The 27,320-nt window shown below is 43.2% G+C and overlaps 1 protein-coding gene across 1 annotated transcript in view; it reads right to left on the bottom strand.

Moving 5' to 3' along the window:
• KCND1 (potassium voltage-gated channel subfamily D member 1) overlaps positions 1 to 27,320 on the bottom strand; it is a 158,193-nt gene that overhangs the window by 94,312 nt on the left and 36,561 nt on the right. The window contains exon 2 of the mRNA XM_073599791.1: positions 5,327 to 6,906. Coding sequence (XP_073455892.1) covers positions 5,327 to 6,438 — 1,112 coding nt within the window. The 5' untranslated portion in view covers positions 6,439 to 6,906. The remainder of the gene's footprint in view (positions 1 to 5,326; positions 6,907 to 27,320) is intronic.

The raw sequence follows: 27,320 nt of genomic DNA, 5'->3' as shown, positions 1-27,320 counted from the left end.
CGACGCTCCATAGACTAACATGGAGCGCCCGTTCAGGTCCGCCGTCAAAACTGACAGGCGGACCTGAACGGTCTGATCGTGTGAAAGGGGCCTAAGGCTCCATTCACACCCGAGCGTATCAATTTACTCGCTTTTTTTTTAAGCTTTTTTGCAGCTTTTTACAAGCTTTTTTTTTAAAGCGTTTTAAAAGTGTATCACAAGCATTTTACAGCTTCAGGCGTTTTTATTTAGCTAATAGAAAGCACTAAGGGGAGGAGAGGGAGAGGAAATGAGGGGTGGAGAGCTGCTATCTGAGCAGAAAAAATTCTCATAAAGCGCTCAAGTCAAGCATTTCTATTGAATTATGTAATCTACTAAAAAGAAGCTCTTCTTCTTTGAGCATCAGGCTTTATGCTTCAGGTGACAAAACGCTCAGATGTGAACAGGGGCCACTGAAATGAATAGGATTTGGCTTGTTGAGAGTTTTAGAGCTACAAGCTTCATGCAGAAAATTGTTTAGGTGTGAATGGGGCCTAAAGTGCACAATTTACCTTTATTAAATCAACTAGAGATGCAGGTGAAACATATCAACTAAAAATGGCCGCGCTTATAGTTTGCTTTTCATAGGTCATGTGATTCAAAAACCACATCAAAAACACGAGTACGTTATTGATGCATTCTTGTTGTGTTTTCAATGCATTTCAACGGAAAGGTGCGTTTTTGGTGCGTTTTTTTTTTCTCAACTGACCAAAAATGCAGCAAGCAGGATATTTAACACAACAGAAGTGCAATGGACCAGTGTGAAGACATACATAGAATTTAAAGGGATGCATTTTTCTTGCGCTAAAGATGCCAATAATGGCCAACAATAAATTCATATTCATTAAAATGTATGATCTTAATTAAAAAATTGAATATAATACAATTATATATAAAAGTATAAATATTTTTTTTAAACTGTAATTTTCGGTTTCAGTTTTCGGCCAAGTGCATCCTGCATTTTTGGTTTCAGCACCAAAATTTCCATTCGGTGCACCTCTAAGATCAACCCCATTGTTAATAAGGGGATTGCAATCTGTGAGAAATTAGGCATCTAGCTAGGTGCAGTTTTTCGAAACGCCCCTGTTAGGGAAAAAAATAAAAATACACCTGTCCTGAAAAAGAAGATACTATATACACACCTCTATGGGAGCCCACTTGTCCTACCTTCCATCTGTCCAGCGCTGCAACCTCTGTCAATGTCATCAGAATTGAAAGTTTCCTGTGTGCCCAGTCATGCGCTTAGTTCCATCATATGATTCCTATTTCACTGCTGATCCTGTAATGACATAGGAGTCAAAGGGTGGAACCACATCTGTGTGGTAGGAGAACACAGGTACCCAACACTTCCAGAAGTGTTAAATGTGGAAGTCACTGACAGAAGTTGCAGTGCTGGAATGGAGGGGAGGTAGCACACATAAACCCCTAAAGAGGTTAGTACACTGTGTCTTCCTTTGCAGGGTACATTGCTCGCCCTAATTTTTTCCCGCGCGCGGTCACTTTAAAAAAATCCCTGTAACTTACTTCCATTTGCCATCCTCATCAAAATTTAAAATGGACGTAGAAATCTTAGATGCAAGCAAGTCGGCAATCTCACTGCCATACTGTAGCATACAGGGACTTTTTTTTTTTGAAACGGCACCTACCCTCTGCTCCCACATAGATATGTTGTACCCAGACATTTATTAGAATTTACTATATATATATATATATATATATATATATATATATATATATATATATGTATATAATTATATATATATATATATATATATAATATATATATCAGCATTATAGAGAAGTAAGCATAGCAATGGATGTGTTACAGTTCCGCAACAAAGGATTTCAGTAATGTTTTGTTATTGCATTAGTATTTACCATTGTTTTTCCCTACGTTGCAACATCATGCATTACCGCAGCATATTGCTAAGCGTAATGGAGTATGGACGTTGATGTTAACCCCTGCACTGCGAACATGGACGTTTATCAGAATTATCACTGCAAGGTCATTTTACTGGCTGTAACTCATTCCTTATCAGTCCCCCAGTTAGCTGTGTGTAATGAAATGATGACCTAGGGGGGGGAGCGCTTTGACACTGAGTTGTTGAGAGAGATTTATTAAACCAAAAATGACTAGAAGATACATTTCCTTCAAAAATGCCTTGGACATGATTTGTACATCGTCAGAGCAATTATGACATTATACCTTCAGCATTTTCATCTGGGTCACATTTCGGAATGAATTAAGAAATGGAGCCAGGCCTTTTCCCCATGCATGTAGCTTGAAATTTGACATTAAATATTTTTCATTATTTCCATAATCTTTTCTTAGGTCCAAGTGTCATTCACGAGTTTTAAAGAGAATTATTTTAAGCCTACTGGGCTTTTTTTTTTAAACGTACACTCCAGTCAAACATGAAAATTTAGCATTCAAAATGACTCCGGGGAGAGAGCGTACCCACTGAGCAGTTTTGCCTTTCATCCATTCATCTTACGAACCTGGCTCTACAGTTAGCTAAATCCCTGCAGTTGCCAATTTCCTAATCTTTTGGAAAGCCCTGAAGCTGAGCCCATGAAAACGCACGGCAAAATACAGGAGCTTCTTTTACAGACTTGCTTTTAAAGGTAGCAAGCTCCATGGCTGTCATCCTGAGTTTGGTGTCACTAACACAGAGTGATGCCGCGTACACACGAGCGGACTTTACAGCAGACTTGGTCCGGCGGACTTTTCAACGGACTTTCCGAATGAACAGACTTGCCTACACACGATCAACCAAAGTCGGACTTATTAGTACGTGATGACGTACGACCGGACTAAACAAGGAAGTTCATAGTCAGTAGCCAATAGCTGCCCTTGCGTCGGTTTTTGTCCGTCGGATTAGCATACAGGCGAGCGGACTTTTCGAGCGGACTGGAGTCCGCCGGAAAGATTTGAAACATGTTTCGCTCGTGTGTATGCGGCATGAGGGTACTGCGGTAAAGTTGGAATTTTGAAGATATATCATTTTTCCGGGTCAGTGGCTAACTATAATAAAACACAAATGAGCATGATAGTCCTGAGCTTGCACCTAAAAACAACCAGTTAAGGCTGCTTACATAGTTTTATAATAATAGGTTATCCTTAAAGGACCTTGCTTTGTGCACTGGTGCGCAGTCATTTTGGAACAGGAAGGGGCCATCTCCAAACTGTTCCCACAAAGTTGGGAGCATTAAATTGTCCAAAATGTCTTGGTATGCTGACGTCTTAAGAGTTCCCTTCACTGGAACGAAGGGGCCAAGCCCAACCCCTGAAAAACAACCCCACACCATAATCCCCCCTCCACTAAATGATTTGGACCAGTGCACAAAGCAAAGTCCATAAAAACATGGATGAGCAAGTTTGGGGTAGAGGAACTTGACTGGCCTGCATAGAGTCCTGACCTCAACCTGATAGAACACCTTTGGAATGAATTAGAGCGGAGACTGCAAGCCAGACCTTCTCGTCCAACATCAGTGCCTGACCTTCCAAATGCACTTCTGCAAGAATGGTCAAACATTCTCATAGACACACTCCTAAACCTTGTGGACAGCCTTCCCAGAAGAGTTGAAGCTGTTATAGCTCCAAAGGGTGGGCCAACTCAATATTGAACTCTACGGACTAAGATTGGGATGCCATTAAAGCGATTGTAAACCGCGGTTGGTAAAAAAAAAAAAAATACCTGTAAGGCAATTGTATAATGTGCTAGTATGCATCGCATACTAGCACATTATGGAATACTTACCTTAGAAAGAAGCCCTCCCATGACGTCCGATCACCGCTGAGGGGGCTGACATCTTCCCCCGGTCTTTCTTCCGGGTTCGTGCGTTTCAGCCGTGTGATTGCCCAGAGCCGCAATGAGGTCACTCCCATGCATGCCAGTATGCCGGACCTTCAGAAGGTATGCCGGACCTACAGAGTGCATGCACCAGTGATGTCACTGTCTGCATGCAAGGTGAATATCTCCTAAACGGTGCACATATAGGAGATATTCATTTTACCTACAGGTAAACCTTATTATAGGCTTACCTGTAGGTAAAAAAATAACAAAGCGGGCTTTACTACAATTTTACAGTTCATGTGCCTGTAAAGGCAGGTGTCCCAATACGTTTGGCAATATAGTGTACATTGTACCTTTGTGATATAGAAAAAGAACCTCTTCACTATTCTTCACTTCAGTGTTTACCAGCCCTGGGACTCTGTTTCTCCATTAGAATTGGGAGCAGGAGCCAAGAATAGTCGTACCAAGTCCAATCTTGGCACATGTGTCTAATTCTTAGTTATGGCGTTTCGTAGCTGGTAAACGCTGCATTGCCTCTGAAACGAAAAATACTTTTCTCTGCATCACAGAAGCACAGTGCCCTGCTGAGATTTTTTTTTTTTTTGCTACTGAGATATTTTTTTTTTTTTGGCTGCAGATGCTAGGTAGGAGCAGTACTGATTTTTCATCACAAAGTGCACTTGTGCTTTTAAATGTTTGATATTTGAGAACGATATCCAGAACGTAGCTTAATATTGGATTAAGGGCAAATATCTATGTTTGTATAGATGTATGCACCTTTGGATACATATTTATGAAATATATTTGTGACTTTTACTAAGTTAACCTATATTTTAGGCGTATTTTTTTGTTTTTATAAAGGTGATCTATCACAAAGAAAAGGGCAGTTAAAAATGCAGCTGTTCACATATCCATCCACACTGCATTGATATTAGGGCTATAGGTAGAGTGTGGTACAGGATGCTTCCTAATTTTACATTGTCCATTAGACATAAAACATTGTATAGTGCTTATGTTACCTATTTCATTCAATATACAGTTGGCAGTGAACATTCTTAGATTTATATAAATTCTGTCACTTTGCACATCCACAATCTAAAAAAAAAAAAAAAAAAAAAAAAAAAAAAAGAAAAAATAATAATCTGGATGAAATTGACTTCCCAAGACCTGCCATAACTACAGGGCACTTGGTGCTACTGTGACACACTGCTTCTGGAAATAGTACCCTCCTACACATAGTTACAGAAAGAATAATGGCCACTTGGCAGTACAGAAGCCTAGATTGTGTAGGCTTTTAATGCACAACAACACTATTTTTCACAGTTGACTAATAATTGCTTTATACAGCACAGCCCCCTGAGAAACATCCCAACATGTTCATGGTATCTAGTGACTCATCCTAGAATTGTCATAGTAACTCTGGTATCTTTCATAGGAAAGATCACATGGCCCACTCTTTGGTTGCCTTAGCAATAATCATATCAAGGCAAATAAAAAGTCACATGGCTCACCCCAGTGTTGTCATAGTAACAATGGTGTACCAGAAGGCAGCAGGAATGCTGGTGAACTTCGTTTTACTTGTCCCCTTCTCGGCATAGAACATCACAGTGGCAAAAATGATAATGGCCATGGTGAGGGAGAACAGAAGAAAGCCAAGTTCAGAGGCACAGCTCTTCAAGGTGTACCCAAGGATCCGAAGCCCCTGAGAGTGCCGGGAGAATTTGAAGATCCGGAAGACTCGGAAAACACGTAATGTCACAAAGGCACCACTCACATTCTCGTTTGGCATGACCAGGCCAATGTAATATGGCATTATGGCCACCACGTCTATGATGCTCATAACACTGCGCATGAACTTACAACGGCTTGGGGCTGCAAAAAGTCTCATGAGGTACTCAAAAGTGAATATAAGGACACAGGCTGTATCCATGCAAACGAAGGCTAACTGGTATTTCTCCCCACAGGGCAGATCCTTTAGGCGCCCAGCTGGTGGACGACAAGGCACCGTCTCCACCACATTGGCAATCACTGACACAGCGATGAAAAATCCAGTAACATAGTAGAAAACAAGGGCCATAGTGCTGGTGTGAGGATTTTCAAAAGCCCTCCACAATCGCTGACGAAAAGTGCTGTTGGGAGGAAGAGGGGCATCACTACCTATTTCAGCTTCAGTGTCCTCCGCTAACCTCTCCAAATTTTCTTTTTTTCGGTCACGATATTCTTCTAGACAACAGTCTCCTATAATCTCTGGGATAATGCCATAAAATGACAGCTCTTCGTCAAAGGCTTGGATGCATTCATGCCGTGGATAATGCAACTTGCCTGTCCGGTAGAAATTAAGAATGTGCCTAAACATTTCAGGATCACGGTCAAAAAAATATTCCTGTGTCTCTTGGTTGAAGAAGAATTCTTTCTCCGTGCTGCCCAGTAAGGTGTCTGGATATCGGTCCAGAGTATTTTTCCATGTCTGGAACTTCCGGCCACTAACATTCACCACAAGTATTTCATCGTTTTTTTTCCCTTTGTCACTTGGGGGCTTGGGCATAGGCTTCTTTGCAAGAGGTAGCCATCCTACTGCTGCTGCTCGAGCAAAGGGAAGCCATGTAGCCACTCCAGCTGCCATGCTTAAATGGCTAAGTCTTCAGCAGCCACAAGTCCAGTGTTTTGGTCCAGAGTGTGACCATGAAAAGGTAAATTTGCCACCAGAACACAGGAAGGTTGTAAGAACTGATTTTACAGCTCCAGCTTTTGGGAACCAAGTGAATACAAAGTTCAATATGACCCTAAGGGTGTCCAGTGAACCTGAAGAGGATTTCAGACTCCTTAACTCAACATTGGCCAAGTAAGGTTAAATCAGACAGGGATAAACAACTCGTAGGCTTTCGATATGGAATACCACTCATTGATGACTAACTCCTCAGATATGGAGGCTTGAACGGAATGGAGAAGGCCATTCTTATTTTTTATTTAGTCTTCAGCTTCCTCTTGGATTCTTGGATGTCTTCTTGGATTCTCTGCATCCCACAAACTCTTCCTGTGTTTTTCTCCCACACAGTCTCTAATTAGTTTTCTTTTCCAAGATGTTCAGGATCTGTAGACAAATTTCAAAAATATAAGATATGCAAAAGAGGAAGAATATCAATAATACATGTTTTATAAATGTTGTTGTTCTATACAAATGCTATGTTCTCTAACCTCCAAACGAGGGTGTGATTTCCCACCCAGCCTAAAACCAAGACAGCAGGATCCATTGACCTCTAAACATCTCCTAATACACAGATATTAGGACACTGATCTCTATGCTTCTCCTGATACACAGATATTAGGACACTGATCTCTATGCTTCTCTTAAAGTGTCACTAAACCTACATCATAAAACACTATCAATAAATGCTGTATTACATGCTGCCCATACTCACTATAAGCTTTGTTTTCTGTATTCTCCAAGTCCCCAATTCAGCTAGAGATTTTGCAGAGCAGTGTTGGCAGCTCTGCACATGCTCAGTTTTCAGTAAATTTCTGCTAAATATTTCCTCCCTATCACATCTGAGCAGCCCATGTGGCTATAGCGTCACAAATGTGGGCATATACAGAGTGGTAAATGACAGTCCACTCTCCCTCTTCTTCCATGCCCACTAACCAGCTAATCACAATGGGGGCGGGATTTACATGTAAATGAATGGAGGTTTCACCTCCCTCTTATTCTAAGCCACAGACTGGAGGGGCTTGGCATGATACAGCCTGTGACTGGCAGAAATCTGCCCACACCATGTTATTGGCAAAAAATAATAAAGATTTGATTTAAAATATAGATTTGTATGACAATTTAAAACAGGTTATTGATATGAATTATTTATTTTGACTAACTTTTGTATCTCACAAGCTATTTTTTTTTAACATATGACCAGCAGCAGAGGGCTAGAAGCTCCCCCTGCTTATATTTTCCTGCAGACAGGCTGTGACAGCTGTATATATCGATTAGGAAAAAGTTACTTACTGTATTTACAGAAATAGAAGGGATAATGTAAACTAAACTGTATGTTTAGTATCACTTTAATATGCAGACATCAGGAAACTGATCTCTATATTTCTCCTAATGCGCAAACATCAAAATGCACTGACCTCTCCTCTCCTAATACACAGACATCAGGATACACTGACCTCTCCTCTCCTAATACACAGACATCAGGATACACTGACCTCTCCTCTCCTCCTAATACAGAGACATCAAGATACACTGACCTCTCCTCTCCTCCTAATACACAGACATCAGGATACACTGACCTCTCCTCTCCTCCTAATACACAGACATCAGGATACACTGACCTCTCCTCTCCTCCTAATACACAGACATCAGGATACACTGACCTCTCCTCTCCTCCTAATACACAGACATCAGGATACACTGATCTCTCCTCTCCTCCTAATACACAGACATCAGGATACACTGACCTCTCCTCTCCTCCTAATACACAGACATCAGGATACACTGACCTCTCCTCTCCTAATACACAGACATCAGGATACACTGACCTCTCCTCTCCTAATACACAGACATCAGGATACACTGACCTCTCCTCTCCTCCTAATACACAGACATCAGGATACACTGACCTCTCCTCTCCTAATACACAGACATCAGGATACACTGACCTCTCCTCTCCTAATACACAGACATCAGGATACACTGACCTCTCCTCTCCTAATACACAGACATCAGGATACACTGACCTCTCCTCTCCTCCTAATACACAGACATCAGGATACACTGACCTCTCCTCTCCTCCTAATACACAGACATCAGGATACACTGACCTCTCCTCTCCTCCTAATACACAGACATCAGGATACACTGACCTCTCCTCTCCTCCTAATACACAGACATCAGGATACACTGACCTCTCCTCTCCTAATACACAGACATCAGGATACACTGACCTCTCCTCTCCTAATACACAGACATCAGGATACACTGACCTCTCCTCTCCTCTCCTCTCCTAATATACAGACATCAGCATACGCTGACCTCTCCTCTCCTCCTAATACACAGACATCAGGATACACTGACCTCTCCTCTCCTCCTAATACACAGACATCAGGATACACTGACCTCTCCTCTACTAATACACAGACATCAGGATACACTGACCTCTCCTCTACTAATACACAGACATCAGGATACACTGACCTCTCCTCTACTAATACACAGACATCAGGATACACTGACCTCTCCTCTCCTCCTAATACACAGACATCAGGATACACTGACCTCTCCTCTCCTAATACACAGGCATCAGGATACACTGACCTCTCCTCTCCTAATACACAGACATCAGGATACACTGACCTCTCCTCTCCTAATACACAGACATCAGGATACACTGACCTCTCCTCTACTAATACACAGACATCAGGATACACTGACCTCTCCTCTCCTCCTAATACACAGACATCAGGATACACTGACCTCTCCTCTCCTAATACACAGACATGAAGCCCCCTCCTCTTAATATGCAGACCTGAAATCACAGTAATATATCCCACTATGTTAGATTTAAACTAATATATAGAACTGGTGTTCCTAATAATCAAGTTACTATTCCCTATATTCATATTTATATTGTGATAGGAAAGCATTTTGCATAGCGTCAGATTGAAAAAAAGGGCTCTGTAAAGAGGACCAGACTTCTACTTCTTGCCTGTCTAGGCCAACTGTCTTTTGCTGCTTCCCTCCTCCCCCAGTTGACTAGCCAGTCATAGGACTTGAATTACTAAAGGCAAATCAAAGGAAGTGGCAGTGGCACTTTCCTGACAGCCTCCATGGCAGCCTACGTGTGGGTTAATCCCGCCCCCTCATACCTCATAAGACCCCTCTCCCATAAATCTTTGCTCTGGGCCAGAGGGCGTGTTCCTTTTTTGTCCTCCTTCTAGGACCAAGATGAAGTCTTACTTTTTCATGAAGTTTTCTGTAATCCAGGCCTGGTGGTGTGCACGGCGATACTTTGGTGGTTAGCGGTGATCCTCTCTGAAGTCCAGCAATCAAAGCTATTAGCAGGTGGACATGGGCGATATGATGCGATACCATGAAGAGTTTACTAACCTGGCCATTGGCAGGCAAGCAGCAATATGGCCAAACGTCCCAGCTATTAGCGGGATACCTTGTAAACGCCCGATCGTGTGATGGGTCGAGCGAACAGCTCCCCAGTCCCAGGTTCTGGTCCAGATCATGCTGTGGTGGTGGTAATGTACAAAGATATTTGTTTTATATGGCAGCCGTATCTCTGTGTTTTGTGTGTCTCCTTATTTTCTATCAAGCTCCAGTGAGTGGCCATGGCGGCTGGAGCGCAGCTGCATTCCAGCTCGCCGTTTCAGAAAGTTGCCGGGACCTGTCTGCGCATCCGCAAGCCGCGAATGAAGATTCCGTGCTTGGTTTGTGCAGCCGCGGTTACGCCAAAATGGCGGCGCAGGCGTGCTGTGGGGTGGTGACATCATTAATGGCGGCAGATTTAAATAGCTGTCAAAGCAGCCATTCCTTGGGATGACTTGCAGGCTTATGCGGTGGTTTCCCCAGGCACTTGTCTCTGGTTTACAAGGTACTGTAAATTGTTTGCTGCAGGCTCCCTAGGTGCTGGCTATGTTTGTTATGTGCTCTGTCATGCCTATAGTCACTCCTGTTTCTCATAAGGCTTTAATTTTTCATTTCAGTTTCAAACTGCCTTGCCATGGATCTGTCACCGCCCTCCTGTGGCCCTTGCGCTGCAGGTAGGATTTAGTTATTTTCTGGCTGTGATGCTTGGGTTCACTGATTCAGGAGCTCTTAACCCTTTCTTTTTCACTCAGCCCTTCCAGGTCTGAAACCAAAGCACGGCAAAGACCGTCCTAGGTCTCAATGTCGTCACTTCTCTTCAAGCTCCAGACGTCATAGATCTCCCTTTAGATCTAGGCACCAAAGAGAGGAGTCTAAAACCACCTTGGGGCGACACTGCGAGCGATGCTTTTCTAGGGCCGCAAGAGAAAGAGAGGGTGGAGATCAACAAGTGGAAGCACTGGTCAGAAAGGTGGTCCGTGAGACCCTGAGTAAAGCGGATTCTGGTCATACCCACAACCCTGCTGGCGACACTATGTCAGTCCCTATTAGGGATGATCTTGAGGCTCCAGGCCCTTCACAGCCGAGCCATTCCTCAATTGAAGCCTCAGACAGTGAGGTGGAGGTAAATGACCCTGGTGCAGGTTTTGAATTTGCCCTAGTACCACAGCTGGTCAAAGCAGCCAAAGAAGCTTTGAGATGGGAAGAAAAAGTGAAGGCACCCTCCAAACAGAGGAAATATTTTAAACACCTCAAAAAAGAACACCCCAATTTCCCCTTTTTGGGTGAACTCGGCGTAATAATTACCGATGAATGGGGTGGTGTTGAAAGGAAGAATTGCCTGTTAACGAAGGTATCAAAAATGTACCCATTTAAAAGCAAGGATGTAAAACACCTGGAGTCAGCTCCTCTCATTGACGCAGCGCTAATGAGGATGGTGAGGCACGTCACACTCCCATTGGAGGATACTGTTTCCTTTAGGGATGGCCTGGAGAGGAAAATTAATACCGACCTCAAGAGGATCTACATTACAGCGGGTATGACTTGCAAACTAGCTCTAGCTCTTGCAGCTCTTTCTAAAGCATTGGAAGTCTGGGCGGACTATGTAGATGCTTCTCTGAGGAGCATCTCGGAAGAAGTGGCCAGGAGCTCACCTATTCATGACCTAAGGTTGGTGGCGGCTTTTCTGGGTGAGGCTTCCCTAGACATAATTTGCCTGGTGGCTCGGATCATGCTGTCATCTGTCATGGCTAAGCGTGCCTTGTGGCTAGAAGAGAACACAGCCCAGGCAAGGTTCAGATAGAGAAAGGGATACTTCCAGGAAGACCTGGAAGAAAAAACAGCCTTCAGGCCAGAAGTTTTCAAAAGGGGCATCTTCCGGTGGACAAGAAGCCCCTAAGTCTTTATGATATTGCACTTGCCCAGACAGAGCGAGTCGGCATCCTTGCCTCTCTCGGAAGAGAAATAGCTAATTCTCCTGTCCTATGCAGACTCTCTTGTGGCTAAAGGCGCTGCAATTCCAGTTCCAGCCGACTAAAGGTTTCAAGGAGTCTACTCGCCCCTCTTCATGGTGTTGAAGAAAAAAACAGCTCCTGGAGGCCAGTTATAGACCTAACCCACTTGAATTCTTTTATCAAGAAGGAGAAGTTCAAGATGGAGACACTACTCACGATCAGTCAAGCAACCCAACCAGGCGATTGGCTTGTGTCTATAGACCTGAAGGATGCCTACTTCCATGTCATAATTCCAGAAATACCTTTGCTTTACTGTCAATCAAATCCATCTGCAGTTCACCTGTCTCCCCTTCAGGCTTACGACATCGCCTTGTGTGTTTTCAAAACTATTGTTGGCTGTCGTGGCTCTGATCAGGACCAGAGGTATCCGTCTGTATCACTATCTAGACGACCTGCTGTTGTTATGTCAGGACAGGGAGCAGTTGCTAATCCACAGATCCCAGGTCATTTCCACTCTACTTAAGTTTGGTTGGCTTCTGAATCTGGAAAAGAGCCATCTGGATCCTACGCAGTCCCTGGTATTCCTCGGGGCACACTTCAACACTATCAAGAGCACCATCTTGTTGCCCCTGGAAAAATCCCAGTGACCTGGGACAGAGTTCAACTTGCAATGTCGTCCTCTCATCTCCGAGCCTCTCAATGCCTAAAGATCGTCGGCACCACGGTGGCAACAACACCCACGGTAAAGTGGGCTCAGTGGAAAATGCGGCCCTTCCAGAAGGGCTTCCTCCAGCAGTGGAACCCAGGGCTTCGGGATCACTGTATCCGAATAACCTCATCCATGCGGGAGAGCCTTCCTTGGTGGCTACAACAGAGGAACCTCCTTAATTGTCACTCCATCGCACCTGTGTCTTGGGTCACCATCACTATAGATGCCAGCAACAGGGGCTAGGGCGCTCTATGCCAGACAGAAGTAGCCCAAGGCATATGGAATTTTCCCTCTCACAGGATAGTCTCCAAAGTTCTTGAACTCTGGGCAGCGTTCTGCGCTCTGCAGGCTTTTCACCACTTAACAGCAGGAGCCTCAGTCCTCCTAAGAGTGGAAAACATGACGGCAGTTGCATACATCAAGAGACAGGGGGGTACTGGCAGTCTCTCCCTGTCGAAGGAAGTAGAGCCCATCATGATCTGGGCCCATAAAAACCTGGCCAACCTGACAGCTGTCTATCTCCCTGGAGTCCAGAACGTTCAGGCAGATTTTCTGTCAAGGGTTTCTCTGGATAACGAGTGGACTTTCCCCCCCGAAGTCTTCAGGAGGGTCCTGTTTCATTACGGAAGTAGACTTGTTCACCTCCCTGTGCAGCTTCAGACTAGAGAGATACTACACGAGGTCTCTGTGTCCCCAGGCTGACAGGCTATTGGCGGTTCCACAGGGCCTATGCCTTTCCCCCGGTTCCTGTCATTCTCTGGTTTCTGTCGAGGCTCAGGATGGAAGAAGCAGAGACAGTGGCAATAGTCCCGTACTGGCCAAACAGGCCATGGTGTCCACTGCTGATGCAACTCAGCTTTCGGGTACTCTCCAGACCAGATCTCCTATCACGAGGGGCAATGCTACATCCATGCCCAGCCCATCTTTATTTGATGATCTGGTTCTTGAGAGGGGAAGGTTGGAGGCTCTAGGCTGTCCAAGTAGGGCCATCTCCACATTATTAAATGCCAGAAAAGCTGGCCCCAACAGGGTCTACCAGAGGATTTGGAAAAAGTTTGCAGACTACACCACTTCCACTGCAGGTTCTTGCAATAACCCAAAGATACATGATATCCTGGGCTTCCTAAAATTGGGCTTGGATCTCTCATTGTCAGTCAGCTCGCTGACTCGTCCAGGTCTCTGCAACCTCTGTCTTTACGGGTGTTTCCTGGGGTAGACACCCTTTTACTCAGTCGTTTTTCAGAGGAGCAATAAAGCTCAGACCTCAGAAAAAGCAAAGATTCTCTAATTGGGATCTTCCCCTTGTCCTGGATTTTTTTCCAGTTAGAGAGTCGGAACATGAAGATCAATCCTCTATCAAATGACTCTCTCTAAAGGTTGCCTTCTTGGTGGCTATAACATCAGGCCAAGAGGGTCTCTGAAATCAGCTCTCTGGGATGCAAGGAGCCATTTCTAACTTTTTTTTCCTGATTGGGTAGTTTTAATTCCTATGTTGGGTTCAAACCCCAAAGTGGCAACTGTGTTTCATGACAATCTGGAGATTGCTCTTCCAACGTTCAGATCTACCGAGGATTCCAGTGTTCATCCCTTAGATGTTGGAAAAGCTCCGAGTCAGTTTCTTGAAGCTACAGCTTCTTTCCGTCAGACCACCTATTCATTCTGTTCCTGTTCGAAGAATAAGGGAATGCATGCCTCTTCCAGATCTATTGAAGCATGGATTGTTCAGGCCATTCAGTAGGCTTACAAAGCCAAGGGCTTGGCCCCTCCAGAAGCGGTGACTGCTCACTCAAGCAGAAGAGTGTCTTCATCATCGGCGGCTTCACGTTATGTGGCTCCAGAAGTTATTTGCAAGGCGGCCTCGTGGTCTTCAATTAACACGTTCATGGCACACTACTGCGTTGAGCCAGCCTTGTTATCTTCTGTTAAATTTGGTTTACGTATCTTGTCTGTTGATGGTGCCAATTAAACATTTTTCTTTTGTCCAGCACTCTGCCTACCCGGGTATGTATGGCTAGTTATTTCCCACACGTAGGCTGCCATGGAGTCTGTCAGGAAAATGGAAAATTTATATCAAATAATTACCGTAGTTTTCCTTTCCTGATGGACTCTATGGCAGCAGGAGTTCCAGCCCAGTGGCTGGAGTAGGCTAAATTATGGAACATGGCCTCTGGCCCAGAGCAAAGATTTATGGGAGAAGGGTCCTATGAGGTATGAAGGGGCGGGATTAACCCACAAGTAGGCTGCCATGGAGTCCATCAGGAAAGGAAAATTACAGTAAGTATTTGATATAAATTTTCCGTTTTTCATGGGAATTTCTCCCAGAGCTTAGTGAATGAGGGACGCTCTGCTGACTTCCATCATCCAATCATGTGTAAGTAAAAGTGCTGTTTTTTTTTTCCTTGCATGTGATTAGGAAGTCTTTGCAAAGTGAAATTTCAAAACATTCACTAAGTGTGGAAAATTCCAATGAAAACTACAACTTCCCCTGCAAAGTGAACAACCTGTTTGCCTTTAGTAAATTAACCACATAGTGTCAAAATAACAAGATCAAAGGTCAAAGCTACACAAGACTAGCTGGGGCCAGGGGTAGTGAGGCTGAAGAGTAAGGAAATCTGTCACCCAATTCTGCTAGCAGTTTGGTTCTGTGTGATTGACCCAAAGTCAGGAAATTCTAAGTACACAGCACATTTTTAATAAACCTATGACCCTGCATTCACTATATCTGGTCTCCCATAGTACACAGAACATGTTAAAATGCAATTATTTTAGTAAATATAAACTTCTTAATACCTTTTCTCATCAGCAGTATATAGCAGTCTTGTGACTTCTATCAGTGTCCGGCCGAGCACTGGTTAAAGTTTGTAGGAGGAGTTTTCATTCTACTCTTACTGTCCTATGAGACTGCATGACCCCTGACTCTCTGTCTGGACGGTGCTGATTGGCCCTGTGCCGATCACATGCACCCTTACAAAAAAATCAAAACCACTCTCTAGCAATACACACCAAACTGAGCATGTGCAGAGTGCCCTCAAGGCAGAAGATAGATTGGGTACTGTGGAAGAAGGGGAGGATCAGAGAAGAAAGGATCAAACAGCCTTTTTACACAATGCGTAGGATTAACCCCTTAGGTTCCACACTGAGTATAACAAGCATGCTTTATAAGGATGGTCCCGTTGTTCAAGTGGAATGTAAGTTGGATTTAAACATCGGGTGTTCATTTATTCGTAGAACAAACGAACATATGGGGTGCTCGCGGGATTGCAGTGCATTAACGGCTGCTGGTTGGCCAAAGTATGCACCTAACCTGCATGCTTTGGCCAATCACAGCGCAATGTGCTGTAAGAGCTATGATTGGCCAAAGGTAGGGTGCCTTTGGCCAATCATGGTTTAGAAGCTAAGTCCATGCCCCACACTATATAAGGCTGCTTACACGGCGGCTGTATGTAGTGTGTTGGAGTGGAGAACTTGAGATAGATTAGGCAGGTTAGTTATTGTATAGAGCGTGTAGTCAGTGTAGTATATATATATATATAGAGTGCAGGCAGTGTACAGTATATCATACAGTGCTGGCAGTGTACAGTATATCATACAGTGCAGTCGGTGTACAGTATATAATACATTGCAGTGGGTGTACAGTATATAATACAGTGCAGTCAGTGTACAGTATATAATATAGTGCAGTCAGTGTACAGTATATAATACAATGCAGACGGTGTACACAGTATATAATACAGTGTGTGCAGTATATAATACATTGCAGTCAGTGTGCAGTATATAATACAGTGCACTCGGTGTACAGTATATAATACAGTGTGTACAGTATATATTACATTGCAGTCAGTGTACAGTATATAATACAGTGAACTCGATATACAGTATATAATACAGTGCAGGTGATGTACAGTATATAATACAGTGCAGTCGGTGTACACAGTATACAATACTGTGTGTACAGTATATAATAAATTGCAGTCAGTGTACAGTATATAATACAGTGCAGTTGGTGTAGAGTAAATAATACATTGCAGTCAGTGTACAGTATATAATACAGTGCAGTCGGTGTACAGTATATAATACATTGCACTCAGTGTACAGTATATAATACACTTCAGGCGGTGTACAGTATATAATACAGTGCAGGCGGTGTACAGTATATAATACAGTGCAGGCATGTACACAATATATAATACAGTGTGTACAGTATATAATACATTGCAGTCAGTGTACAGTATATAATACAGTGCACTCGGTGTACAGTATATAATACAGTGCAGTTGGTGTACAGTATATAATACACTTCAGGCGTGTACAGTATATAATAAAGTGCAGGTTGTGTACGCCGTATATAATACAGTGTGTACAGTAAATACATTGCAGTCAGTGTACAGTATATAATACAGTGCAGTCGGTGTACAGTATATATTACAGTGCAGTTGGTGTAGATGCATATAATACACTTCAGGCGGTGTACAGCATATAAGACAGTGCAGTCAGTGTACAGTATATAATACAGTGCAGGCGGTGTACACAGTATATAATACAGTGTGTGCAGTATATAATACATTGCAGTCAGTGTACAGTATATAATAGAGTGCATTCGGTGTACAGTATATAATACAGTGCAGTTGGTGTAAAGTATATAATACACTTTAGGCGGTGTACAGTATGTAATACAGTGCAGGTTGTGTACGCATTATACAATACAATGTGTACATTAAATACATTGCAGTCAATGTACAGTATATAATACAGTGAAGTCAGTGTACAGTATATAAGACAGTGCAGTTGGTGTACAGTATATAATACACTTCAGGTGGTATACAGTATATAAGACAGTGCAGTCGGGGTACAGTATATAATACAGTGCAGGCGGTGTACACAGTATATAATACAGTGTGTGCAGTATATAATACATTGCAGTCAGTGTACAGTATATAATACAGTGCAGTTGGTGTACAGTATATAAAACACTTCAGGCGGTGTACAGTATATAATACAGTGCAGGTTGTGTAAGCAGTATATAATACAGTGTGTACAGTAAATACTTTGCAGTCAGTGTACAGTATATAATACAGTGCAGTCGGTGTACAGTATATAATACAGTGCAGTTGGTGTACAGTATATAATACACTTCAGGCGGTGTACAGTATATAAGACAGTGCAGTTGGTGTACAGTATATAATACAGTGCAGGCGGTGTACAGTATAAAATATAGTGCAGGTGGTGTACACAGTATATAATACAGTGTGTGCAGTGTATAATACATTGCAGTCAGTGTACAGTATATAATACAGTGCACTCGGTGTACAGTATATAATACAGTGCAGTTGGTGTACAGAATATAATACACTTCATGTGGTGTACAGTATATAATACAGTGCAGGTGGTGTATGCAGCATATAATACAGTGTGTACAGTATATAATACATTGCAGTCAGTGTACAGTATATAATACAGCATAGTCGGTTTCAATTTGAATGGTCCGATGTTGGTTCCCAGACTGAGGAAGGGAGTAACGTGAGCCTAGATGGAGGGGCTGCCTATCAGTGCCCATCAGTGCTGCCTATCAGTGCCCATCAGTGCTGCCTATCAATGTCAATCAGTGTCACCTATCAGTGCTGCCAATCAGTGTCATCTATCAGTGATGCCAATCAGTGCCACCAATCGGTGCCCGTCAGTGCTGCCAATCATTGCCCGTCAGTGCTGCCTATCAGTGCCCATCCATGCTGCCTATCAATGCCCATCAGTGCTGCCTATCAATGCCAATCAGTTCCACCTATCAGTGCTGCCAATCAGTGCTAACTAGTGCTGCCTATCAGTGCCCATCAGTGCTGCATATCAATGTCCATCAGTGCTGCCTATCAATGCCAATCAGTGCCACCTATCAGTGCCCATCAGTGCTGCCTATCAGTGCTGACAATCAGTGCTGACAATCAGTGCCCATCAGTGCTGCATTTCAGTGCCCATCAGTGCTGCCTATCAGTGCCCATCAGTGCTGCCAATCAGTGCCACCTATCAGTGTCAATCAGGGGCACCTATTAGTGCCCATCAGTGCTGCCAATCAGTGCCGCCTATCAGTGACAATCAGTGTCCATCAGTGCTGCCAATCAGTGCCCATCAGTGCTGCCAATCAGTGTCCATCGGTGCACTGAGTGCAGATATGGGGAGATGAACTCTGCAGTCAGGCACATTGTCCATGAGGGGGTGACCTGGTGGGGCACAACAGAAATCTGTTGATTGTTTAATAATGCCACATACCAATCTTTAGTATAATAAGTAATTACTACACCACTATTTACAATAAACTACTGGAGGTAAAATAAAAAAAGTGTCAGTAAAAGGATTGCCACTAAACACTATTACATGTTCCCACACCACAAAAAAAAAGTGCAGCCCTAACTTACTAATCAATAAATAAACAATAATAGTGGAACCCTCTAATGTATGGAAATCTCAATAAACTTCAATATTACCACAATACCGGTATCTGTGATACGCAACTTCACATTTAATTCAAACTGAAAACAAGACATGACAAATGAAACTTAGCAGGGATGGTGGAAACCCCTCTCCAGGTAATTGCAATACAAATTAACTTCAAGTGCAACAACTTTTTAGTTGTGAGGTTCACACCATTATAGCACTTTGTAATTTTTATTTTCTAGATTGTTACACTTAATTTTATATGCTTTAGTCACTATTATAATGTGAACTATTGCTCTTGAAGTTCATTTTCCACCACCCCTGCTAAGTCCTTGTAGCCTTGAAGAAAAATTTGTGTAATGCCTTTCCTGACCCTGGGAGGTTACCATTTCCTGGACAACATGTTTCTGAGGTTTCGTTTGGTCAGAGGAAGAGCGGTGGAGAAGGTGGCTGGCTGACCTATGCCTTTAAACAGCCCAGGGTTTAAGCAACCATTGGCAACATCTGCATTATATGGGGCAGGAATATCTAGGGGCAAGAGCAGACTTGGAGACCTTTCCAACTGAGCATCCACTGGGTTACTGGGTCTTGAGGATGGACCACTGACCAGAACTTCTCAATATGTAATCAAGCTACTGGCCTGTCCTGCATCCAGTGTGCTTTCTGAATGGACATTCAGTGCTGCTGGAGTTTTTTGTGACGGATCACAGACTCCGTTAATAGGCTGACATTTATCAAAATTAATCAGTCCTGGATCAGCAGCTTGCTAGGGACCTGGGATCCCTTGAAGACTGCCTATGCTGCCTATCCTATTCCTGAATCTTGATTATGCTAGCTTCCATTAACATTTTTGGTTTAGGGCACCACCAACACCTAAGGCCCAATTTTTCTGCACCTGTTTAACAGGGGCATGTCATTTTTAACAGCAGGGCCCATTCCTGCGCCCAACAAGAGTAACTGTGAGGGGTTACAGTGTTCAGGCACCACCAACACCCAAGGCCCAATTTTTCTGCACCTGTTTGACAGGGGCATGTAATTACAAATTTTTTACAAATTTTTAACAGCAGGGCCTGTTCTTGCACCCAACAAGAGTAACTGTGAGGGGTTACAGTGTTCAGGCACCACCAAAACCCAAGGCCCAATTTTTCTGCACTTGTTTGACAGGGGCATGTAATTACAATTGTTTCACTCATTTTTAACAGCAGGGCCTGTTCCTGCACCCAACAAGAGTAACTGTGAAGGGTTACAGTGTTCAGGCACCACTTGGGATGCGCGAACGGTTTGGGCTGAGCATAAATTTGGCATTGTAAAATAACACCAGCAGGAACACTCCCTCCCTCCTGCAGCCCATCACAGTACCCGAGTACCTATCTGCAGCCCATGCCTCATAGAATATACATTGGGGTGTTTTTTTTCCAGAATGGGGTCATTTTGTGGGTAATTCCACTGTCCTGGTGCTCCAGGACCTTCAAGAGTGTGATAGGTAGGAATGAAATTAGATGTGTAATTTATGCTCCTAGAACACCTGATGGTGCTCCCTGCATGTTGGGCCTCTCTGTGTGGCCAGGTTGTGAAAAAGTCTCACACATGTGGTATCGCCATACTCAGGAGGAGTAGCAGAATGTATTTTGAGATTTAATTGGAAGTATGCATATGTTGTGTGTGAGAAATAACTTATTCTGACAATTTTGTGTAAAAAAAAAAAAAAAATTCTTAATTTTCCCAAGAATTGTGGGAAAAATATTACAACTTCAAAAAACTCACTATGCCTCTTACTAAATACCTTGGACTGTCTACTTTCCATAAAGGGGTCATTTGGGGTTTATTTGTACTGTCCTGACATTTCAGGGTCTCAAGAAATGAGATAGGTTGTCAGTATATCAGGTGTGATCACATTTTTATGATTTGCACCATAGCTTGTAGACTCTATAACTTTCACACAGACTAAATATTATCCACTAATTTTGGGTTATTTTTTACCAAAGATATGTAGCAGTATAAATTTTGGCCCAAATTTATGAACACGAATTTATTATTTACCAAATTTTATAATAGAAAATAAAAAAAGTGTTTTTTTTTTCTAAATTTTTGCTATTTTTTTACTTATATCGCAAAAAAGAAAAAACCCAGTGGTGATTGAATACCACCAAAAGAAAGCTCTATTTGTGTGAAAAAAATGATAAAAATCTTGTTTGGGTACAGTGTTGCAAGACTGAGTAATTGTCATTCAAAATGTGAGAGCACTGAAAGATGAAAATTGGTCTGGGCAGGAAGGGGTGAACGTGCCCTGTATTAAAGTGGTTAAGGGGAACCCTATGACAGAATTAAGAAAAAAAAACGGCGTGGGGTCCCCCCCAAAATTCATACCAGGCCCTTTGGGTCTAGTATAGATTTTCAGAGGATCGCCATGGCAAAAAAAAACAGCGTGCGCCCCTCCCCCTCAAAATCCATACCAGGCCCTTTGGGTCTGGCATAGAATTTAAGGGGAACTCCACCGTAAAATTTTGAAAATAATTGGCGTGGGGTCCCTCTTAAAATCCGTACAGACCCTTATCTGAGCATGCTGCCTGGAGGTCAGGATAGGGGGGGACGAGCGAGCGCCCCCCTTCCTGAACCATACCAGGCCGTATGCCCTCAATATGGGGGGTGGGTGCTTTGGGAAAGGGGGGCTCTGTGCCCTCCACCCCAAAGCACCTTGTCCCCATGTTGATGGGGACAAGCGCCTCTTCCCGACAACCCTGAGCTGTGGTTGTCAGGGTCTGCGGGCGGGGGGCTTATCAGAATCTGGAAGCCCCCTTTAACAAGGGGGCCCCCAGATCCTGGTCCCCCCCACCCCATGTGAATGGGTATCAGGTACATTGTACCCCTACTCATTCACCAAAAAAGTGTCAAAAAGAAGAAACCACGACAGACAGTTTTTGACAATTCCTTTATTAAAAAATAAAATGTCCATCCATCTTCAATCATGCCGCCCAACAGACCCAAAAAATAAAAAAAAAATAAAAAAGCTCCACCTCCATGGGAGGCCTCCCGACGACTGCTGTCTTTTGGCTTTGACAGCTGTTATATAGGCAAGGGCGGGGACACCTGGTGATTTGACGCCATGTGACATAAGGAGGGGACGGGGTCATCCAGTTACGTCAGCAGGTGGCCCCGGCCTTGCCTATATAAGAGCTGTCAAAGCAAATCGACAGCAGGTGCCGGGAGGCCTCCCATGGAGGCAGAGTTTTTTTGTTTTTTCTATTTATCGGGTCCGTAGGGCTGCGTAATTGGCAATGGATTTACATTTTTTTATTTCTTTCTTTTTTAATAAAGGAGTTGTCAAAAACTGTTCTTTTTGACACTTTTCTTGGTGAATGGGTAGGGGTACAATGTACCCGATACCCATTCACATGTGGGGGCGGGATCTGGGGGCCCCCTTTAAAGGGGGCTTCCAGATTCCGATAAGCCCCCCGCCTGCAGATCCCGACAACCAACCACAGCCCAGGTTTATCGGAAAGAGGCTCTTGTCCCCATCAACAAAGCACCCACCCCCTCATATTGAGGGCATGTGGCCTGGTATGGTTCAGGAGGGGAAGCGCTTGCTCGTCCCACCCCTATCCTGACCTCCCGGCTGCATGCTGGGATAAGGGTCTGTTATTGATTTTGGGGGGGGCCCACGCCAATTTAAAAAAAAATTGGGTGTGAAGTTCCCCTTAAAATCCATACCAGACCCAAAGGGCCTGGTATGGACTGGGGGGGGGGGCACCCTATGCATTCTTTTCATTGACTTTTCATCTATGTTGCCAGCAGCCAGCAATACATTAGAGCTGCGTGCAAGTTTAAATGACATTTTTTCCTTTTGAAATGTCATTTTGCTGCGTCACTGTTCTACACATCGCACAGATGTGCCACTTTATAGGCAGACTAAGGGGACCCCCAGGCACGATATTTAAAGGAATATTTCATTTTTATTGTTTCACTTTAAGCATTATTAAAATCACTGCTGCTGAAAAAACGATCGTTTAAAAACTTTTTTTTTGTCCCCTAGGGCATTACCTGGGTCCCCATACACTTTTTTATGGCAATAACATGCATATAAGCCTTTAAAATGAGGACTTTTGATTTTTCCTGTTCGTGTCCCATAGACTTTAATAGGGTTCACATGTTCGCTAGAACTTTTTGCCTGTTCGAGGTGTTCTAGTGTGAACCGAACTGGGGGGTGTTCGGGCCCATCCATAATGCTTTACTGCATATACAGACTGATTTTACGGTTGTAGGTTTAGTAACACTTTAGAGGAGAAGTCCAGCCTGAGCTTTTTAGGCTGGGCTTCTCCTAAGGGTCACAGGAGTGCAATTCGTTTTGCACTCCTGTGACCCGTTTTCAGTGGAGAGCGTTCTGATGTCACTGTAATCAGTCGAGGCAGCGCGTTATCCCGACTCTGGAAGTCTGGATCTGCCAGGTGCCTGGACTGATAGCAGTTTCAGCCTCTTAGCGAGCCGCTGAGACGACCTCCCTGCCCCTCTACAGCTCAGCGCTCCAATGAGCGTGGAGGAGCAGAGCAGGAGAGATGTTGCCTGGCAGGCAGCAGCTCTCCGCTCGGGGAGGTGAGAGAACCAAGCCATCGGCGGTGTTCAGTGGCTCGGTTCTCAGTGAAGAGGGGACAGATGCAGCATTGGACCTAGGTAAGTATGATTAGAAAAATTTTTTTAAAAAACATACTTCTCTTTTAAGACAAGCCTGCTGGCCCAGACCACAACCTCTGTTGGTAATGTGTAAATGTGGCCCTGTATATCAACCTATGGCGCTTTAGTGGATTTGCCAGACCTTTGCTGTGCAGCTACACTACACTGAAATGTAGACAGATATTGCAGATGAACCTAGAAAGTAAGCTGAACTTTAAACCACCATACAACACTAATACATGTCTGTATGGTAAAGGAGCCAATACTTTTTGTAGTTTTGGATAAAGCAGATAAGGATTAGGACTCTCTTGCTGGGAAAACCAACGTTTTACAGTTGTCAGCAGAACAGGAAGTGAGGAGAAACATTTGGGACACCAGTTCCTGTGACAACTTTGTATACAAATGTAAGCAAATATTTAAATAAGAGTCAGGCTCTTATAAAGTGCTACTGTGAAAGTGGAAGTAAATTTGTTTTGTAGACAGGTGGCTGACAGGCAGGGTATTTATGACAGAAGAGACCCTATTAGTCTCTTCTGCCATTAATGCATCCTTCTGCCTGTCAGCTGTCATGATCATTGAGCCGTGCATGCGCAGCTCAATGAACAATTACGGTCCTGATCCGTGCCACGGCGATGCGACTCCTGTGCGGGAGTGGCGTCATCGCGGCCTGGCCTATTAAGTGGCTAAAGGTGCGGGACCCGGAAAGAAGACTGGGTGAAGATGGAAGTGCTGGGAGCTGCGCTGAAGAACACTATATGACAGGTAAGTCTGCCATAAATGTACTAATATGCTGTGCATACTACCTGGGGGACCTTAAAATATTTTTTTTTTTATAGCGGACTTTACTTACGCTTTAAAGTCCCAAAGTTAGCATGTACATCCTTCAGTCTTCTCCATAATACTGTGCATTAGAACTCCCAAGGTGTGAAAGGCACTCCACTCCATCACCAGCAGTGTATAAAACTTCCACCTTTTTTGCACTCACCACTTGGCTAAAATACAATGGCGTGTATAATAGCTAATCCTGTTTGCCCGCTGATCTGACTCCCGAAAACATTGGCGTGACATCAGCACGTAAGGCCCCTCCCATCGTGTTTCGTGCGCACACACATCTTCAAGGGATCCCTGCTGCTTTTGAAACCTGTGACAACTTTGTAAGAGGAGAATTTTCTGCAATTTGCAGAAAATTGCTCTCACCTCCTGTTGTCTTTCCAGGACAAGAATTGAAGGAAAACCTGCCTTACAGGATGCATACAGAAAAAAATAAAGTCACCAGGCGTTTAACCCTTTCTTACTCTACCCGCAAAAAAAAAAGAAAAAAAAAGGTTTTTGCTTTGTAAACACCTTATGTGTGTTTTATAAAACCAAAATCTTTCATACATCTGTAATAAACCATTTAAAGTGGAAGCAAACTTCCTTTACTGACGTTCACCTATAGGTAAGCCTACAATAAGGCTCACCTATAGGTAGTGTAACTATTTCCTAAACGTGTGCCATTTAGGAGACATTTATTGCATATGCAGCCGGTGATATCACTGGCGCATGCACTTTCAAGGAACGGCCACCTTCTGAGCCCTGTGCCGTGAACGGCGGCTCCTGCGCGCATGTGCAGGAGTGACGTCTTGGTGGCTCCGGCCAGTTAGTATGCGATGCATACTAGCACATTATGTTGAATCTGTTTTATTAAGTTTCAAGCATTTTTTAAAACCACATTGAATAACCATAGGCAAGAAATAACATATTTCCATTGAATGAACAAGTATACATTAGGATCGAAAGGACATTAAAAGAACATGTATCACATAAGCATAGTCATGTAGATATCATCAAGGAGTGTAGAAATAAACCAAGTAATGGTAAATCATGTAACCACTAGACCACTTTAAACAGGGGTGTAGAAAAAAACTGAAAAAAACAAGGCTCAACACATATGGACTCAAAGTGTGGTGAATCTACCGGTAAGATTACTATAATTTATAATTACTATAACTTTCGATTTTGTTTCAGTCTTAGTCTTGGGACTAAAATAGCATTTTAGTTTTAGTCCCATTTTAGTCTTCTGCAATTGTTTTAGTCGTATTTAGTCGACTAAATCTCCAGTACATTTTATTCGACTAAAACTCATTTTAGTCGTCCAAAATCTAATGGGTGTAATTAAATTGTAATGCATTCGTTAACATTTCTCTACAATTTGTAAATTCATTATATACTGCTGGAGTGAAAAATCTAATATGTTATTATTTATGGTATTGAGGTATGATCATGCACTACAGACCAGTGTTAATTTTGAAGTCAAATTTCAACTTAGTTTTAGTCTAATGCCCCATACACACGAGTGGATTTTCCATCGGAAAAAACTTGGATGGTTTTTCCGATGGAATTCCGCTCAAGCTTGCCTTGCATACACACGGTCACACAAAAGTTCTCTGAACTTTCGACCGTCAAGAACGCGGTGACGTACAACACTATGACGAGCCGAGAAAATGAAGTTCAATGCTTCCGAGGGTGCGTCGAATTGTTTCCGAGCATGCGTAGGAATTTTGCACGTCGGAATTTGTACAGACGATCGCATTTTCAGATAGGAACTTTTCCCGACCGAAAAATAGAGAACCTGCTCTCAATCTTTTGCTGGCTGGAATTCCGCCAGCAAAAGACCGATGGAGCATACACACGGTCGCATTTTTCAACAAAAAGCTCTCATCGGAGTTTTGCTGGCGGAATTTCCGATCGTGTGTACGCGGCATTAGTCTTTTGACTAAAATGGCAATTTAGTTTTAGTCCCATTTTAGTCTTTTGACTAACATGCCATTTTAGTTTTAGTCGTATTTTAGTCATCTCAGTTGTTTTAGTTTTAGTCGTATTTTAGTCGACTAAAATAATATTCATTTAGTCGACTAAAATGTTTTATTCGAGGAAATTAACACTGGGCTGTATGTGGTCTTGTCAAATCGTCAATGTTCGGTATTTTGTTTATAAGGTGTATTAGTTGAGTGTGTTCAAGCCAAGCCATAGAAGGGCTGTGGCAGGAAGAGAGCATGTCAGATAGGGGAATTGGTTTTCCAGCACGGAGCAAATGCCTTAACAGATGGGTCTCTGTCTTTTGCCAAATAAGAAATTTAGGTTTAGCAAAAGTCGAGGGGAAAAAGTTGATATCAAATAATGGAGTCAAGGGACTGGTTCTCGAGGACAATAAAATACTAGCACATTATGACTTTACCTTGCAGGGGAAAAAAAAACGTTCAGCGGTATACAACCACTTTAAAATGACAACTGAGGAAATAGAGCGTCATACAATATGTGCTAATTTACATCCGAATTCTAAACATCTTCATTTGTGTTTACCACTGCCCTTTATTTAACATTTACATTGTCCATAAAGTAAAAAAATGCCTCCTTTTAGTTTAATCAATGACATCAGGGATTGAGCCACGGAGCTGCTATGGAAGACACCAACGACGCTGTCATGTCTCCACCCTCTCTGTGCACATTCTCATTTGCAAAGCTCAGCCTATGAGGATGCTGCAGATGACATGGAAGTCTCGCTGATGTCCACAGGAATGGGGGTTATGGTGGAAGAACAGCAGAAGCCTTACTATCTTGGGAAACTAAAGCTGACCATACGCTGTTAGATTTTTCAAATGGCCATTCATGAAAGACTATTCGATAGA

Source organism: Aquarana catesbeiana, linkage group LG09 (assembly GCF_042186555.1).
Source record: "Aquarana catesbeiana isolate 2022-GZ linkage group LG09, ASM4218655v1, whole genome shotgun sequence".
In the NCBI taxonomy this organism is placed as follows: domain Eukaryota; kingdom Metazoa; phylum Chordata; class Amphibia; order Anura; family Ranidae; genus Aquarana; species Aquarana catesbeiana.
The sequence above is the reverse complement of the archived record's forward strand: the minus strand, read 5'-3'. Positions and strand labels throughout refer to the sequence as shown.